Genomic DNA, 17603 nt, shown 5'->3' with positions numbered 1-17603 from the left:
GAACAACACAGGTGTTAGGTTTCCCTGTGTAGTCAAAAATCTGAATATAACTTTTGACTTTCCCCCAAATTAGCCTACTGTTGACCAGAAGCCTTATTGATAATGTAGAGAGTCAACTAATACATATTTTGTATGTTACATATATTATATATACTGTATCCTTACAATAAAGTAAGCTAGAGAAAAGAAAATGTTGTTGAGAAAATCACAAGGAAGAAAAAATATATTTGCAGTACTGTATTTACTGGAAGAAAATCTGCCAGTAAGTGGACCCACATAGTTCAAACCTGTGTTGTCCAAGGGTCAACTGTAATCTTATTCATTTAGTATATATTAACTTAATTCCATAATGAAAATGCATTTTACACTAGCAGAATGTGACCTCTTTCCTTATGCTAGTGAAAAAAAATTCTAGTTCATGAAATCACCAGGTTTGAAGTTATTTTGATTTATACTATTAGGCATTTCCTGGGAATGATGGGATCCCAGCATGCTGCTCCTCCAGTCAGCCAACTTACGGCTGACATGAGAATCATAATTTATATAATCTGTCTGAAAATCTATATTGCATTCAAGTCCTATGAAATAAAATTGTCAAAAAAAGGTCTTAATGAAAAGACAAAATTCTGAAAAATAAAGGGATTTTTTCTTCTCTCCTTTTTTCCCTTCTTCCACAAATACAACAAAGAAATTTCATACAACTTTTTGATGATCCTAAAGGAAAATTCTAAACTGATAAACCTAGATTCTTTCTTCCCCCAACTGGCCTGCCTTGAGTATAGACAGCTAAACTAAGAAATGAGATGTCATTTAAAGGAGTGAGTTTTACTCTTAGTATAAGATACTAACAAAAGCTGTTGTATTCATGTGTGAGAAAATGGACCTTCCAGAACCCTGGCAAGACAGAGGCAGAAAGATTGTTTCACAACCCTGGACACCAGACTGTGCTCCTTTCCCCAGGTGAGGGTGCTATGGACTGAACTGCAACACCCTCAAATTCATTATGTTGAAGCCCTAAACCGCAGTCTGACTATATGGAGATAGGGCCTTTAGAAGGTAATTAAGGTTAAATGAGGTCATAAGAAGCCATCAGAAATATCTTTCTTGGCCAAGAGAGGACACGGTGAGGTCACCATCTGCAAGTCAGGAGAGCCCTCACCAGGAGCCAAATCAGCTGGTACCCTGATCTTCAACTTCCCAGGCTCTAGAACTGTGAGAAGTAACTTTCTATTGTTTAAGCCCCAGTCTATAGTATTTTGCTATGGCAGATGGAGCAAAGACAGAGGGTATTGCTTTGCTGATGCTGAGTTGGGCCACAAATCAGGAGAGCTCAGTGTTTGTAAACATTCTTTTAAAAAAAGCCAGATGGTGTTGTAACACATGATTAAAAGTACCAAAGTTTTAGAATTATGTTTATATTTGATATAGTTCCTTAAAACATTCATTTATACATTCAGCAAACATTTATAGATCCTCTATGTGCTAAGCACCATAGAGTTATACAGCAGTGAACAGCCGACCACCATATTCTTCAAGGAGTTTATAGTCAAGCTGGAGGAGACAGACACATGAAAACCAAACCAGAAGAGAGTGATAAATCCCACTACAGATGAAATACAGGGCCCTGTGGGTTCCCACAGAAGGGGTACCTGAGCCAGTGATGGATCATGGGTAAGGTAGCAGGGAAGGCTTCTCTGGTGTCACCAGTCAGGCAAGGGTAAGTGAGGAAACCGTCCAGGGAACGGGGAACATGCACAGGCCCACTTCAGAGAGAACCTGGTACACAGAGGGGCAGGAGAAATTGCCAAGGAAGAGGCTGACTATCATGAAGGGTCTGTATGTCAATTTCAAAAGTTTGAATTTTATCCTGCACACACAACAGAGAATCCTGAGGGTAAAATAATGATTTATTTGTAATGTATGTAATTTGGAGCTTTAAAGCCACTATTATTTTGCTGCTCAGGCCAGGTTATGTCAAGTTTGTGTTTCCTGTGATTTTAGTGGCATCCATCGTGCATGCTCATGACTTTTGTGGCTTCAGATGAGCACCCTGCCTTCTAGTCCTCTTCACTGCACTGGTCCTCTTCACTGTTCCAAGTCCAGATATTATCTATGCCTGAGCAACAGCCACTCTTACTGCCAAGAGAATATTTAATAACACAAATACAAGCTTCCAAATTTCTGTCCTGGAAATTGCCAATGTTCTTGTTGGAAAGCAACAAGCACGTTCTTAAAAGGTTCCAGTTTTTACTTCATATGAAGTAATGAGGTATTATTTTGTTTATTAATCATCTCCAAATCCATTTTCATGGCCTTTCTAATAAATATTTGTGCTGTGAAGATTAAGTTATTGGCAAAGTTACAGGCTGATGTCTTATTTATCCAAGACTTGGTGGTGTCTCAGCAGCTGCCAGAATACTTCACCTTTGCTGTGCTGACCTCACTCAGAATCTTACAATTCTGTCCCTTTTGGGAGGAGAGCTTCTGACCCCATGTTATACCAGTAGTATGCAAGTAAATTAGGCTGGGAGGTTGTCCTTTACAGGATGAATATGACTGATTATAATTCATTTTATTTTTGCTTTCTAACTTGCTTTCATAATTCTTGGTCTTTAAAAGAATTTTCTCTAAGTATTTAAGGAAGGTACACTCAGGAGGTATAAACTAGCCACTTTGTAAGGAAAATTTAATAAACTAAAGTAGACACTCATAAGTCACTAGAAGAAAGAAAAAAAACGGAAATCAAAGACAGGTATATTTTAGCAAATATATCCAGAGTAGTTGTGTGTCATGTATATAATTCAAGTTCTCTTCCCTTTTCATGAGAACTGAGGGAAAATGGTGGGACACAGCTAGGTTATCTTCTTTTTGCCTGAGCTTTCTTAAGTGAAGGGAGGACTGAAACTTTATTCCGATGACCTGACGGCCACAGCGGGTACGGATTCGTGATTCTCGTAAAGGAGGATGATTAGTGGGAAAGATGTGTCAGCAGTTCTGACATCGATCCCTAGGTCAGAGGTTGGCATTCTAACATTAGTCTTTCACTTAGCCTAAGGCATTTATTCCCTGGGATGGGCAGAGAAGAAAGTGAGAGAAGAAAAATCTAATCATTTGTTAATAGTTTTATTTTTATATACAGTGCTAACGGAGATAAAGACACTTGTGCTCCTTAAAAACTGGTAAAATCCATTATGGTCTGCCTCTGAACAAAATAATTGCCCAAAGCAAATTACCCCAAATTTGCCCAGAATCATCATTGTAAGTCTATTTATGAGGAGAGATGCTACTGTAGCATGTAGGGTGTTTGCCTTTCTGGGCAATGGTGGGTAGCTGAGAGCCACACTCTAGCCTACCACACCAGCACCCAAGGGCTGAGGAGCTACCAAACCCGTGAGGAAAGAATTTAGAACAGGGAGAACCATCACCATTTGCCCATTGTCTGCAGAGGCCTTCAGGGTCAATTCAACCATGCCTTTCATCCCTGCTTAGCTCAGTCACTACTCCTCTGTCACCTGTAACAGGTGTACCAGGCCTTTTCCTGGTCCTAGTCTCTTCCTCCCCAATCTAATCGAATCCCTCACCCTTCCAGACCATTCCTCAGCCCCTGGAATGAGGCTATGCTCTACCAACTCCCCTGTTCTTCTCCCCAGATGGTCCCTCTATCCCCTCATGATGCCACCTCCTCCCATACGGCCCTCACAAGATAAGGCTCTTATACCTCACATCTTAAACCTCAGGGTTCATGCTTCACATGCTGCTTCCAGACCATTTTTTTTTTCTTAAAGATTCCTTTCCCTTTTGCAGGTTTATGCTATCCTGCTAATCCATTCTTTCCCTCAATTTGTCAACTGACCTCTTAGTCGCTTCCTCCTAGTGACTGAACTCATGATCAATCCTGTTTCCTTTCCCATCTCCTGCCATCACTCTTGATAACACCAACATCCATGTGGATGGCCCATGTAACTCCAACTCCTAGCCCACCAATTTCTTTACCACGATCCCCCACTCCCCAAGACTCAACAGAATGTCAGGTCCCTATTCCTAAGGACATATACTGCCATTGTCATTACCATTAATTGCACAACCTGCAAATCCCTGAATTTAGTCACCTCATAATCCAGCTCAACTGTTTAATTCCCCCATGACAACAATGCTGGAAGATACTTCTGACCTCATCAAGCCTCCCCTTGTTTAGCTTAGGTTCGACTTTATAATTACTCCTTTGCAAACATCTTTCAGCTTCTTTGCTTCTCTCTCCCTCCATTCTAACCCCTGATAAAACCCAGCCATCTCCCTATTCTGTGTCTGTAACTGAGCAATTGAAGCCTGGCTGAACAAAGTCTGCACAACTGCATGGATGCTTTTACTGGAATTACTCTCCAACAGGGACTTAACATGACCCATGAATTCCAGTCTCACCAAGCTTGCTGTTCTAATTGATAAATGATTTATTTCATGACTTTTCTCTCCTGAAATTTCTCTCCCTCTGATTTGATACTTTAATTCTCAGTTAATTGAGAAAATATCGCATCTATGCCCATCTTCCATCCCTCCTCTTCTGATGCCTCTCAAAGGCTAGACCTTCTTCAGTAGTCTGGATCCCACCCTCTCCTGCTCTGCAGGACTTCTGTTACCACTTCTCCAGCATGATCTCTTTTTTTCCATATTGGTTTTTTCCCTCAACACACAAATAGGTTCTACTGTCTTCCCAACTTAAAAAAATTTACCTTTGACTGCACAATGCCCTCCAACTACTGCAACTTTTCACACTCACAGAGAAGTCTCAAGATCTGCCCATCCCCTGCTTCCCACCTCACCCCGAGTCTGCCTAGGGATTTGTAGACTGCTCACATCAAGGCAGCCAGTGAGTTCTCCTGCCAGTTCTGGAAGGCACTTTTCCACTTCATCTGATTCTGGTTCTCAGCAGCATTTAATAAAATGAAGCACTTCCTCCATTTTGAAATTTTCACTCCTCTTGGACTTCAGGACCTTATAGTGTGCCTCCTACCCAGCAGGCCACTGTCCCCTTAAGGCTCAGTCCTAGCTTCTCTTCTGTCTGTGCTGGGTTCCTAGGCTGTTCACATAACCTGTGGCTCTAAAACCATTTAAAATCTCAATGCTGATGACTTCCACATTTAGATCTCTAGTCCCCAGATCCTATTTTCATAGAACCTCAAATTTAATACAAGCAAAAGAGAACTCTTGATTTTTTTTCAGTCCAAACTCCTAGTTTTCCCCATTTTAGTAAATCCAATCTGTTGCTCCATGGAAAAGTTAAGAGTAGTCTTGTTTTCTCTCTTTCCCAACAAACAGTCCATACCAAACTGAATTCATCCACCAAACTCTATCTCCATGGGAACCACTCTACTGTAAACCACCATTGGCTAGTTCCTTATGGTCTTCCCTAGTCTGCTCTCTTCCACAAAGAAATTAGAACAATCTTTGAGAAACATACATCAGATCATGTTCATGCCTCAATAGCTTTGACACACCTGGGACAAAATCCAAACTCTTATCCACAACCTACAGGGCTTTGCATGCTCCAGCCCCATCTATGTCTTGGCCTTCAGCTCATGTCTTTCTGCTTGGTTTATTATGCACTAAGTACACTAGTCTTCTCTCAGTTCCTTGAGCACATCAAACCTCTTTGCTCCCTAGGGATGTCCTTAATCTAGTTCTTTGCCTGGTTATCCCTCAGGTCTCAGATGCCAACTCTGTTGCGAGGTCTTACTCTCTACCCAATAGAAAGCCATTGGCCCCCCCTCCAGATCACCTTATTCTCTACCAACCAGGCCTGTCCACTTCTTTCCTGTAATACACCATTTTATAATTATTTATAATTTTTTTTTTTACTTTTGAAAGTTTTATGGTTTAACTCTCACTGCACTGTAAACTCTGTCCTTTTTTATCCTGTCTGTGTAAAACCTAGCACAATGCCTGAGTGCATATTAGGTGCTCAATATTCAAAGAGTAAATAAAATGCAATTAAGTGTTTCATTTATCCATACAAAATGATTTCATTTTTTTATCAATTGAGGGATTAGCTTTCTAAAAACATCTAAAACATTTTGAATTTATTTTTTGAAGTATACAAATTCAGCTGCCAGGTATGGTTAAGATTCAAATTATTTGTGTATTTTATTAAGTAGCTATATTTCTTTTGAGAATAATTTTTAAAGTCCAGTGTTGCTATACACATACCTGCGGATCCCTTTTGGCGTTTCTCCAATTATAAAGGTGGTCTGGTCTGTGTGGTAGACTTTTTTCTTCTTTTGGCTTACAGGGTGTGAAATGTAAAGGGGAAATGAAATGTTTCCTTCACTTAGTTGTTGGTCTTTCTTTGAAAGTGTCAATATATCTGTCTTCATTTTTTCTTTATGTGTCTGGAAAGAGAAGGAATGCAAAACCTAAGTCTGAAAAAATAGTCATTTTTGGTCAAATGAGGAGATGGCCTTATTTTTTCCAAAACCTCTTTATAATCAAGTATATCATATTCTCTAGTTGATAACAATATGAGAGATGTTAGTTAACTTAGATTTTTAAAAAGAAGATATAGGAATAAGTTACTTTTATATATTACTTTTATATATTTCATAAATATATATTTATATAAATATATATATTTATAAATATATATAAATATATATATTTATAAATATATATATTTATATTTTATATATTTATGAAATATATAAAAGTAATGCCAATACTATGATGTTTCCATGGTGTCCATCGTTTAAAATATATGTTAAAGAATATATCTTTCTTAAAGATATAATAAAAGTAATAGCAATAATATGATGCCTTCATTGTCAAGTTTGTTGGGATATTATATACATGCTGATATCCACAATCCTAAATGAGGATAAAAATTAATGATTATAAAAATAATGGCATAAAAACGAGATATTTAAAATTCTTAAATCAGTAATTTCCCTCAATATTATTAATCAGATTTTTGTTATTTAATTTTACATAAGTAGCCAAACTTTAAAATAACAACAATCTTTATGTGATAGTTAAATAAGAAACCATTTTCATAAATCCTACCTTTTAATCTCTACTAGATTGCCAGAATATTTAGTGATTTTAAGATGCTAACTACAGTTGGTTGACACTATATATAGAATTATATTTATTTTACAGACTATACTTGTTGCTTGTCTAACATAAATTGTTAAAAACACTGAGTCAAGAAAAAAATAATTTTAATTATTGGTTCCAATTTCCCTGAGAAGATGGTACAGTGAATACATGGAAAGCCCCACCCCACTCCAAAATGAGAAGACTAGATACAATTTGGTAACAACAACAAAATTACATTTGAGCTCAGAAGTGAGAAAGGTAAATCTCTAGGTGCCAAAAACAAAGAAGTGGTGAATAGGAGCTGATGCTCAGCAGCCCAGAGTTAGGGCCTTAAGTTATAGTTTACAGGACCCCATGTATAGAGGGGAGATGGAAATGACTGAACTCCCTGCATTAAAAGACAAAGAAACCAAAAACACAGTAGGAATTAAGAGGCTATCCAGTTTGCAAATTAAAGCTAGGAAAGTCCAAACTGGGAACACAGAAGAGAAGCAGGCTACCTTCCTATTCTAGATAGGAAGAATCACTGGAATGCCCAGCCTGTGCCATGTGTGGAATCTGATTTTGTAGCACCTGGGTGGAATGGAAAATCTAAGCTAAAAACCAACATAAAAAACTGGTCCAGAATCAGTGAAAACCATAGATCTCAATGAAGAGTGAATATAAAAACATACCATGGGAAGATTTCTATAATCCAGAGAATGCTTTTGATTCTGATGGGTGGTGGTGGCGGGGGGGGTGGGGGGTGGGGTGGGTTTGGGCAAAAATTATGAAGAATATATAAAACCCACCACCATGAAAATGGGCAGAAGCAACAAGTGTGAGAATATGTATCTGAGGAATTATAGATAACAAAGCAATCTGCAAGAGACTTTAAATCATTAGCAAGTCCAGAAAGATAAAGGAAAGAATAGAATATACTAGGGCTGGTATTATATAGACAGATCTGAAAGAGCCAAACACAAACTCTAAAAAGGAAATGTGGTTTTGAAATAAAAATAGAGATAGGAACAAACTCAAAACATGGGTTAAGCAGCAGACTAAACAGCCTTACAATGATAGTTGATAAAGTGGTAGAGAAAGAAGACATGGCAGAAGACATACCAAAGTTTGTAAAATATTAGAAGGTAAGAACAGAGAAAACAGAAGAGATAATATAAAGACATAATGGCAGGTAACTGAAGAAGGCATGAATCCTCAAACTAAAAAGGGAAAGCAAATCTCTCGTGGGAAAAATAAAAATAAATCTGTACTTTGTTATATCACAGAGAATATCTTTAAAAACTGCCAGAAAGAAAAAGCAAGATATCCCACAAAGAAATGACAATCAACCTGAAGACAGACTTCTCATGAATACCACCACCACCAGAAGACAATACCTTCTACATGCAGACAGGAAAAAAAAATATAAACTTAGAATTTATACCCAGTTAAACTATCTTTAAAGAATTCTTTTTTTTCAGACATACATACAGGAGTTTGCTAGACACAGATTCTTGCTGATGACATAATTATTTTTCTTTTACAGGAGTTCAGTGGGATTGAAATGGCACATATAAATGAATGTGTGTAGGGAAGAGTGTTTCATTCCACAAATATTTACTGAGCACTTGTTATCTTCCTGTCACCATGCTATGCAGTTGAGAACAAAAATATTTACATATACAAAGAGGCCTTTCCCTTAAGGGACTTAAAAATGACAAGCCAATTTTTAAATTTTAAGATGGAACATTTAGTTTTTTTTTAAATAAATCACTTATCTCTTCAACTTATTATATTTAAATTCATTTTATTGAAATAAACTGAACATTGGATAACATGTAAGATATAACTGTATGCTATTTATTATTTCATTTCATTTTATTTTATTTTATTTTATTTCATTTTATTTCATTTCATTTCATTTCATTTCATTTCATTTCATTTCATTTCATTTCATTTTATTTTATTTTATTTTAAAGTGATCTCTATCTAACATGGGTACCGAACTTATGACCCGAGATCAAGATTCACGTGCTCTACACAGCCAGCCAGGCACCCTGTAGCTGTATGTTTTTTTAGCAGCAAACCATTTCTAATGAAAATAAATTGACTTCTTATATGTCTATTGTGACTCAGATGAACAAACATAAAATGCTGAAAGTACTTTCCTTAAAGACATCATTTCTTGAATCTTAAAGCATCAACAAAGAGGAAAATGCTGACCTTTAAAGATAAATCTGTAAGAGATTTGACACACTTATTTTACCTCACAAGAAAACAGATGGATGTTATAAGTTTCTAATAAAAAGGCTCATCATCTTAAGATGATTCCCAAGAAATGATCTATTATTGTAAGGAGAGATGGTATGTTTACGTGAGGATAAGTGAAATAAACAGAAAAAGAAGGAACTGGGCCAAGAACACTCCCTCCTCATATACTGCAATTTCTGAAGCCATGGAGAAATCATGCCAGACAATGGTAATTTTCAATAATTTACATGATTACTCTTGGTCTTTCTGACTCTGGCAAAGCATTACAAAGCTCACATTTTGTATGGATACATTTTTTTTAAGTCAGTTTTATAAATTCTTCAGGAAAATTCAGCTTTTCAACACAGGTATCAAACAGGTGGATCTTTAATTTTGCCAAGAATTCTATATTTAAAAACTTGATTGTGTTAGATAATCATTCTTTTCACACATGGGCTTAATACCCTATCCTTCATTAAAAACAAACAAAAAAAATCTATCTAGGTTCAGATAGGTTCATTTTAGTAGAGTACTTTGTACTTAAACAAGGTTGTAAACAAAATTTTGTTTGTTAATTAACTTAATAAACATTTTAGTGGCCTTGTTACAAAGCTGGTTTCACTACTTTATAGTAAAATGGTATCCTTTACAATAGTGGATACAAGGAAAAAAGTTCCAAAGTTTAGTTCCAATTGCAGTGATAGTTATGCCATAAAGCAAAATTCAAGGCCTATGGCCAAGATGAAAAGTTTCCAGATTATGTGAATTGGACTCAAACTCATTCATTACCACTTATGTCAAAGCTGTGAAGTCATATGACACTGAGGCAACACAATGAAGTAGCAACAGTTATAAAGGCTCGAGTAATGAAAAGTTCAGTAAAAAAGACTGGATTAGGAATTTAAAAGACAATACTGTCCCTCCTTAACACTAGGAGAGAGGGTGAGGTTGCTTGCTAAAGAAAGCAAAATAAATCCACTCCTCTTTCTGCTAAAGAGTAGAATGGCCAACAACTGGAATACTATGCCTGTATTTAAAAGGAAATTTTGCAATCATGACCTGAATAAGAAAGAAATGCCAGTTTCTGCAAAAGCCGCTAACTGTTCCTAATGTTTTCTTAAAAAGTTTCTTCAAAACTATCCATCAAGATTTGCCTTGAGGAAGTACTTCTATATTCTGGGATTCTGATGAGTTTTCCGTCATATTACAATTTATGATTATAATAATAAGGAAATATAAAGATAAGAACTTTGTACATTGTATTGTATAAATATTTCTGCTAAGTATTTTAGAAAGCTTGACACTATTAGAGTATAATTTATAACTTAGTAATTGCTACATTCATGATTATTTGCCTAAGTTATTGGGTATTGTTAGGTGTTTCTACTATAGTGTTTTTCAAATTCGATTTGTGGAATCTTTATTAAAAATAAAATCTAGTAAGTGGTTTACCCCTAGGAAATGTAAAAATATAGTTAAAAATTCATTTGATGATGAGATTAGTTGAATGGAAATGGGGGGATACTTAAGAAGAAGCCGGATTATCAGAGAATTCTGAAATAATCATTCTAATCTATGGGTGGTAATATGTCTTCCTCCTTTGGACATACACATACTATATGCAGCCATCAGTTGAGAACTGAAAAAGTAAAGGAAAAACTGTCCCCCTTCAGACCACAGTTAACCAGGGCTAAAAAGGTAAAAGATAGGTTATGTCTGATTATGGTAAATCCTAATCTCATTCATATAAATAAGAATTTAAACACATGATATGCTGTTTTTACAAAAATAATGATTTATTATTAAAACTAAAGTTCATAAATATAAAAATTGTTTAATTCAGTTAAAACATTAAGTATATATCATTTCGGTAAAGGATAATTGTTCTAATATATTTTGGCCAAAATAGTCTCCTCATCTATTCACAGTTAAATGCTTAACTTGGAAATGGCTCACTTCAAAGACTTTATGAATATCACCTTTGATTTAATTTTCATGAAGTTATAAAATCATTATTGATTTTTTCTGATTTGTCTGTAAATTGTGTTTGAAAATATATCATAAAAATTACTACTTAAAAATGTACAGGGGTGCTTGGGTGGCTGAAGCATCCAACTCTTGATTTCGGTTCAGGTCATGATCTTACAGTTTGTGGGGTCATGCCCCTGTGTAGGGCTCTGCACTGACAGCACGGAACCTGCTTAGGACTCTCTCTCTCCCTCTCTCTGCCCTTCCGTTTGCTCATGGGCAAATATGCACGTGTGGGTGCACTCTCTCTCCAAAAAAACAAAAACAAAAATATAAAAAATGTATTTTGTATACATGTATACATGTATACATGTATGTATATTTTGTAAAAAATATAAAAAAATGTACAATGTATACATTCTACAAAATAAAACCTATAATTATTTTAAATTATAAAAGATCTACATTAGGATTATAGTGAATAAGAGAGCACTTTTGTAGGGAAAAATTCCTTCTTCTAGAGTAGCCCAAATGAATCCACAGTAGACCTAAGCAACTGTATATAATTCTGTATAATTTATTTCTTACTGAGAAGTTTTAGGTTTATGTTGGTTCTATGAAGAAAGTTCCTTATCTTACTCATTGCTCTAAAGATCAATAGTAAGAAAGATTCAAATAACTTTTGATAATACTCTTTTGCCTTTGAAGCAAAATTCTGTGTTTCAAGGCATTAGATCTAAGCCGAGTTATGTTACTTTAAATGAAATAAGAGTTATTTTTTGAAAGGCAAAACTAAAAAGGAGATAAAGTATATATAGATTTTCAATATGAAAGTAAGAAAAAATAAAACTGACTCTTAAAAAGTTTAAAGATAGCAATCTTTACTGTCAATGTGCTGAGAAAAGAAAAAAAGAATATTCCTCTTACCTCACAGCCATATGATTACATTAGCATGTTTCTATTTGCTATGTAGGAAATCTATCTTTATGTACTAGGAAGTTTCACTGGGAATAGTGCAGAGAATGTTTAAGTTAAAAAAACAACAACAAACTTTTCTACTAACAGTCTTTGAGGTAAAAAAAAACAACAACTTTGGAGGTAAATTACTGAAGAACTGTAGAGAGCACCTAGATAGGAATAGCAAGGAAATGAGCAGAGCTGATGGGGATCAATCTGTCCTATAGCCACCTACCTGTAACAAGTGGGGGCAAGAAACAGAACAATCCAGGAGAGTGAGTTTCAAAAGGAATCATGAACAGCCTCCAATTCCCATTTTAGCAAGAGAAATATTATTGTAATTTCTGCCATCTTTTTTTTAAAGTATTTATTGATTGATTGATTGATTGATTTTAATATGAAATTTATTGTCAAATTGGTTTCCATACAACATCCAGTGCTCATCCCAACAGGTGTCCATCACCCACTTTCCCCTGCCTCCCACCCCACATCAACCCTTAGTTTATTCTGTTTTTAAGAGTGTCTTATGGTTTGCCTCCCTCCCTCTCTTTTTTTTTTTCCTTCCCCTCCCCCATGGTCTTCTGTTAAGTTTCTCAGGATCCACATAAGAGTGAAAACGTATGGTATCTGTCTTTCTCTGTATGGCTTATTTCACTTAGCGTAACACGCTCCAGTTCCATCCACGTTGCTACAAAGGGCCATATTTCATTCTTTCTCATTGCCAAGTAGTACTCCACCGTGTATATAAACCACAATTTCTTTATCCATTCAAATAATCCAGTGAAGAAATCTGCCATCGTTCTAAAGCTCCTCAGGGCTAATTCCTGGAGACGCAGCCAGAGCCAATGCAGACACTGCGACTCTTCCTCCCCTGCTCATCTATCCATACCCTCCACGGAGGAAGCCTGGACAGGGATAAGGTACAATGCAGAACAGCCTCATAGGATGGGTAGCCTTACCATAGTGGGCCACTGGGAATTATGGAAAAGTTTTATTAAGCAATTTTAGAATGGCTCTGTCTGCTAAGCTGGTCTCTCCAAAAAACACCCTGTAGAACATATACCAGAACAAGGAGCAAGAGATATGTAACAGACACATTCACTGTTTTGTTTTGTTTTGTTTTTCCCCCATAACCAGATGTTTAGGTTTGATTAGTCATTGACAAAACTGGAAAGAGAGAGACTTTCAAAGGGATTGGAAGGTCCTGATGGCTTGGACCCACTGAGAAGCCTGAGTTTGGATTCTAAGATCACCAGAGTATCTGCCCATTATAGGAAAGCTCTTGGTCTACACCTTGTTCCTGAGAATGGCACAGAGCCTCACAAGCCACTCTACAGTCACTGCCATGTGTGGGTGTGGGTGCACCGTGTAGCCACTGGTCCTCACAGTGTCCTGATCACACCAACTTTGCCATAAAGACTAGAAAAAAAAAAAAAATCAGTGTTCTTTTTTTTCTTCATTCAATCTTAAATAGTGAAGTCTGAGAGGCAGCAATGCTTTTGTTTACACATCTGTTCAAACAAAAGATTAAAAAAGAAATCTCCCTTTGGGTAAGGGCCAAACTCTATAAACACATAAGAAGTCATAAACTTCTTTGTCTTTGCAAAGCAGGGAATCAGGAGTATTATAAAAATATATAGCACATGTAAATACATTCATTCAAATGGCATCTGAGTGTCTAAAAGGACAAAAACTTTTAAGGGTCTTTGCACAGGTGTGAAAAAGCTCCTATCCTGAAAGTAATCATTCAAGATTTTTGCCTGGAGGTAGGAAATATTCCTGTGAATGCAGTTTTCCAATATTCAGGAAAGCCTAAGGCAACTATGAGCTACTCCTGAATTGTCTTTACTCATCCTCTGGTTGAAAGCCAGGTGGTTAGAGGACCCACCACAAATACATATTAAAGTCAAATTTTCTGCATGTTTAAAAATGACATTCAAATCTGAGAAAAAAACCCACTTAGATTCAAATCCAAAATCTTTTTGGGGGGGTTGTTATTGCCATTCTGCTTTACTCCTGGAAGAAGTAATAGTTACAATCCAGCTATATCTATGTATCTCTACCTGTATCTGTATCTCTCTATATTTTTAATAGTATTTTGCTTTCTAAGTGAGTCACAACAGAACAACTTTATAATGGCTGTCCTGAGCCTAGGTTCCTTTTTTATCCACAACAGTCCATTTCTCATTATCTGATAGACGTATATATCTAACCCTGGGAGAACAGGTGAGTATTATGGGGCATGCAGCACACACTGCAAACAGAAATAGAAAAGCCCCATCTCCTTGGGATCTGTGACCCTGAAGACACTGCCAGAACGGTCATCTGTGGGAACAGGCCAGGTGAGACAGTGGCAGTCAGAGCACTGGACTCAGCACCTTGGGCCCTAGGGTCCAGAGGAAACTGGGGAAGTTTTGTTAACTTTTTGAGCCTCATTACCCTGGGGGATAATGAGTGATTTGGGGATCAGGACCTAAGGGGGTAGGAATTTGGATCAGAGACTCCCATTGGTCTCTTTCATATTTAAAATTCACAATTCTGGGGCGCCTGGGTGGTTCAGTTGGTTGAGCATCTGACTTCGGCTCAGGTCATGACCTCACTGCTCATGAGTTGGAGTCCTATGCTGGGCTCTATGCTGACAGCTCAGAGCTTGGAGGCTGCTTTGGATTCTGTGTCTCCCTCTCTCCCTCTGCCCCTCCTCTGCTTGTGTTCTCTCTTTCAAAAATAAACATTAAAAAAAACAAAATAAAATTCACAGTTCTAGCAGTCCTTATAAGATCTTGAGAAAGTAGTAATCAGTAGGTCCTTAGCATCTTGTAGCCCTGACACAGTTTCAAATCTTTATATGTATTACTTGCATTATGGTAAAACTTTATCTAAAGACCATTTGAAGGTCCTGTACTTAATATTAATAATACCTGGTATGTGAAAAGATCACAGAAGGTGGTGCTGATGGAAAAATATTTAAAGAAAGCCTTCCTTGGCAGGCATCTGTCCCTACCTGCCTTTTCAGCAGCTGGCATTTCCCACAGGGAGCTTAGGCTCCTCCCTTGCTTCCTTCAGGCCTCTGGCTGGAGTTAAGGCTTCTAAATGTAGGCTGACAAAGCCACCAATGGTTCTCTAGCATCTTGGGAAGATCATTTCAAGCATGTCCCAAATGAGAGACATTGCAATTAGCTGTGATGTTTGATGCAGATTATTATTAATAATAAAGTACTGAAATTTGATTATTATTAATAATAAAGTACTGAAATTAGCAAATTAGAGTGGATTCTGTATGGCCACATCATTCTGATGTGCCTTCTTGAATCCTGTAGAAAAGGAAGTAAAGCTTTTACACAGAGAAAGGCCAATTAAAAGTATATCCCACTAGAAGTGAATTTAATGATCAGGATCCTCTCTTCATATGGTCCAAGATGGCAGTTCTGAAACTATGGGTCTTAAAACCTCTTTACACTTTAAAAATTATTAAGGACCCCAAAGAGCTTTTGTTTGTGTGTGTTTTACCTATTAAACATTCAAAAATATTAGTTAATCCATTAAAAATAACAATAAGCTGGGGCACCTGGGTGGCTCAGTTGAGCGTCTGACTTCAGCTTAGGTCATGATTTCGCAGTTTGTGAGTTCGAGCCCCACATTGGGCGCTGCACTGTCAGCGCAGAGCCGACTTCGGATCCTCTGTCCCCCTCTCTCTGCCCCTCCCCCACTTGTACTCTCCCAAAAATAAATTATTTAAAAAAATAAATAACAATAAGCCAATTACATGTTAACCCGAAAAACTCTTTTTATTTTTGTTTATTTTTAAATGTTTATTCATTTTGCAAGAGTGAGCATGTGCACATGCACTTGCATGACACAAGCAGGGGAGGGGCAGAGAGAGAGGGAGAGAGAGAATCTGCACCATCAGTGTGGGGCCTGAATCAGGGTTTGATATCACGAACTGTGAGATTGTGACCTTAACCAAAATCAAGAGTTGGATGCTTAATTGACTGAGCCACCCAGGCTGCCCCTGAATAACTTTTTTAACAACAATAACAACAAAACATTTTACATTTTCCAAGCAAACAAAAAATTAACATGAATAGTGGCTATTGTTTTTATATTTTTTAACTATCTTTAACATCTGGATTAATAAAAGACAGCTAGAGTCTCATATCTGGCTTCTGCATTCAATCTGTTGCAACAAGGTTGTTTTGGTTGGAGTATATGAAGAAAATCAGCATCATGTAGACATGTCGTTAGAAAAGGGAAGAATATTTTAATGGCCTTTTCAGATAATTGTAAATATTTTTTGATGCTATATCAAAACTCAGTTAAGGTTAGTTTCATGTAAAATCTGAAACCATATCAGTAAATTTTTACATTATTAAAATTCATTGGCATATGTTGTACTTTGGCCGGATTTTTTCCCCAAGCATGACAGTGATATTCACTTGGTCATTTGGAAATACCAATGAACTGAGTTATGTAGATCTTTAAAGTGTGACACATTCGATTACACAGCATTGGTAAGTCATATTTGTTGTTATCACCACCTATTGCATCAGGAAAAAATATGTAAGTATGGGGAATGCGTCATGGTCATAGTGGAAGATACAAGATTTTCAACATTTTATTTTATTTTATTTTTAAAAAAAATTTTTTTAAACGTTTTTATTTATTTTTGAGACAGAGAGAGACAGAGCATGAACGGGGGAGGGTCACAGAGAGAGGGAGACACAGAATCTGAAACAGGCTCCAGGCTCTGAGCTGTCAGCACAGAGCCCGACGCGGGGCTCGAACTCACAGACTGTGAGATCATGACCTGAGCCAAAGTCGGACACTCAACCGACCGAGCCACCCAGGCGCCCCAATTTTCAACATTTTAATTGAAAGCTTGAATTTATCCCTGGCAACACGTCCATGCCCACTGGTTTCCTTGAAGTACCAAACTCACTACGTTCATTTTTAAGAAATTACCTACCAAATCCAAATAACCAGTCTGTCTGTCAGCAATTCTTTCAAGTACAAATGATGTTTTATTAAAAAAAAAGGTGGCTAGTTCACTTTGCAGCTCAGGTGTACAAGTGCTTATGTACACTCCCTATTTTAGCAAACAGAATAGAATGAAAGATGAGTATAAAAGGTTGAGATTTGATAAAATGAGCCATTTTTATCAAGGATAAAAATCAATCAAAGATATTCATCAGACAGTCGGTTTAAGCGGCCAACTTCAGCTCGGGTCATGATCTCGTGGTCCGTGAGTTCGAGCCCCGCGTTGGGCTCTGTGCTGACAGCTCAGAGCCTGGAGCCTGTTTCAGATTCTGTGTCTCCCTCTCTCTGACCCTCCCCTGTTCATGCTCTGTCTCTCTCTGTCTCAA

At 37.0% G+C, this 17603-nt stretch overlaps 1 protein-coding gene across 2 annotated transcripts in view; it reads right to left on the bottom strand.

Annotated features, from left to right (window-relative positions):
* Positions 1 to 17603, bottom strand: part of ERCC6L2 (ERCC excision repair 6 like 2) — a 135817-nt gene that overhangs the window by 5617 nt on the left and 112597 nt on the right. For both annotated transcript variants that reach the window (XM_053907865.1, XM_053907864.1), the window contains exon 18: positions 6202 to 6383. In XM_053907865.1, coding sequence (XP_053763840.1) covers positions 6202 to 6383 — 182 coding nt within the window. The remainder of the gene's footprint in view (positions 1 to 6201; positions 6384 to 17603) is intronic.

Source organism: Panthera pardus, unplaced genomic scaffold (assembly GCF_024362965.1).
Source record: "Panthera pardus isolate Hobbes unplaced genomic scaffold, ASM2436296v1 HiC_scaffold_20, whole genome shotgun sequence".
NCBI lineage: Eukaryota > Metazoa > Chordata > Mammalia > Carnivora > Felidae > Panthera > Panthera pardus.
Note: the sequence above shows the minus strand (reverse complement) of the source record. Positions and strands in the feature narration are given on the sequence as shown.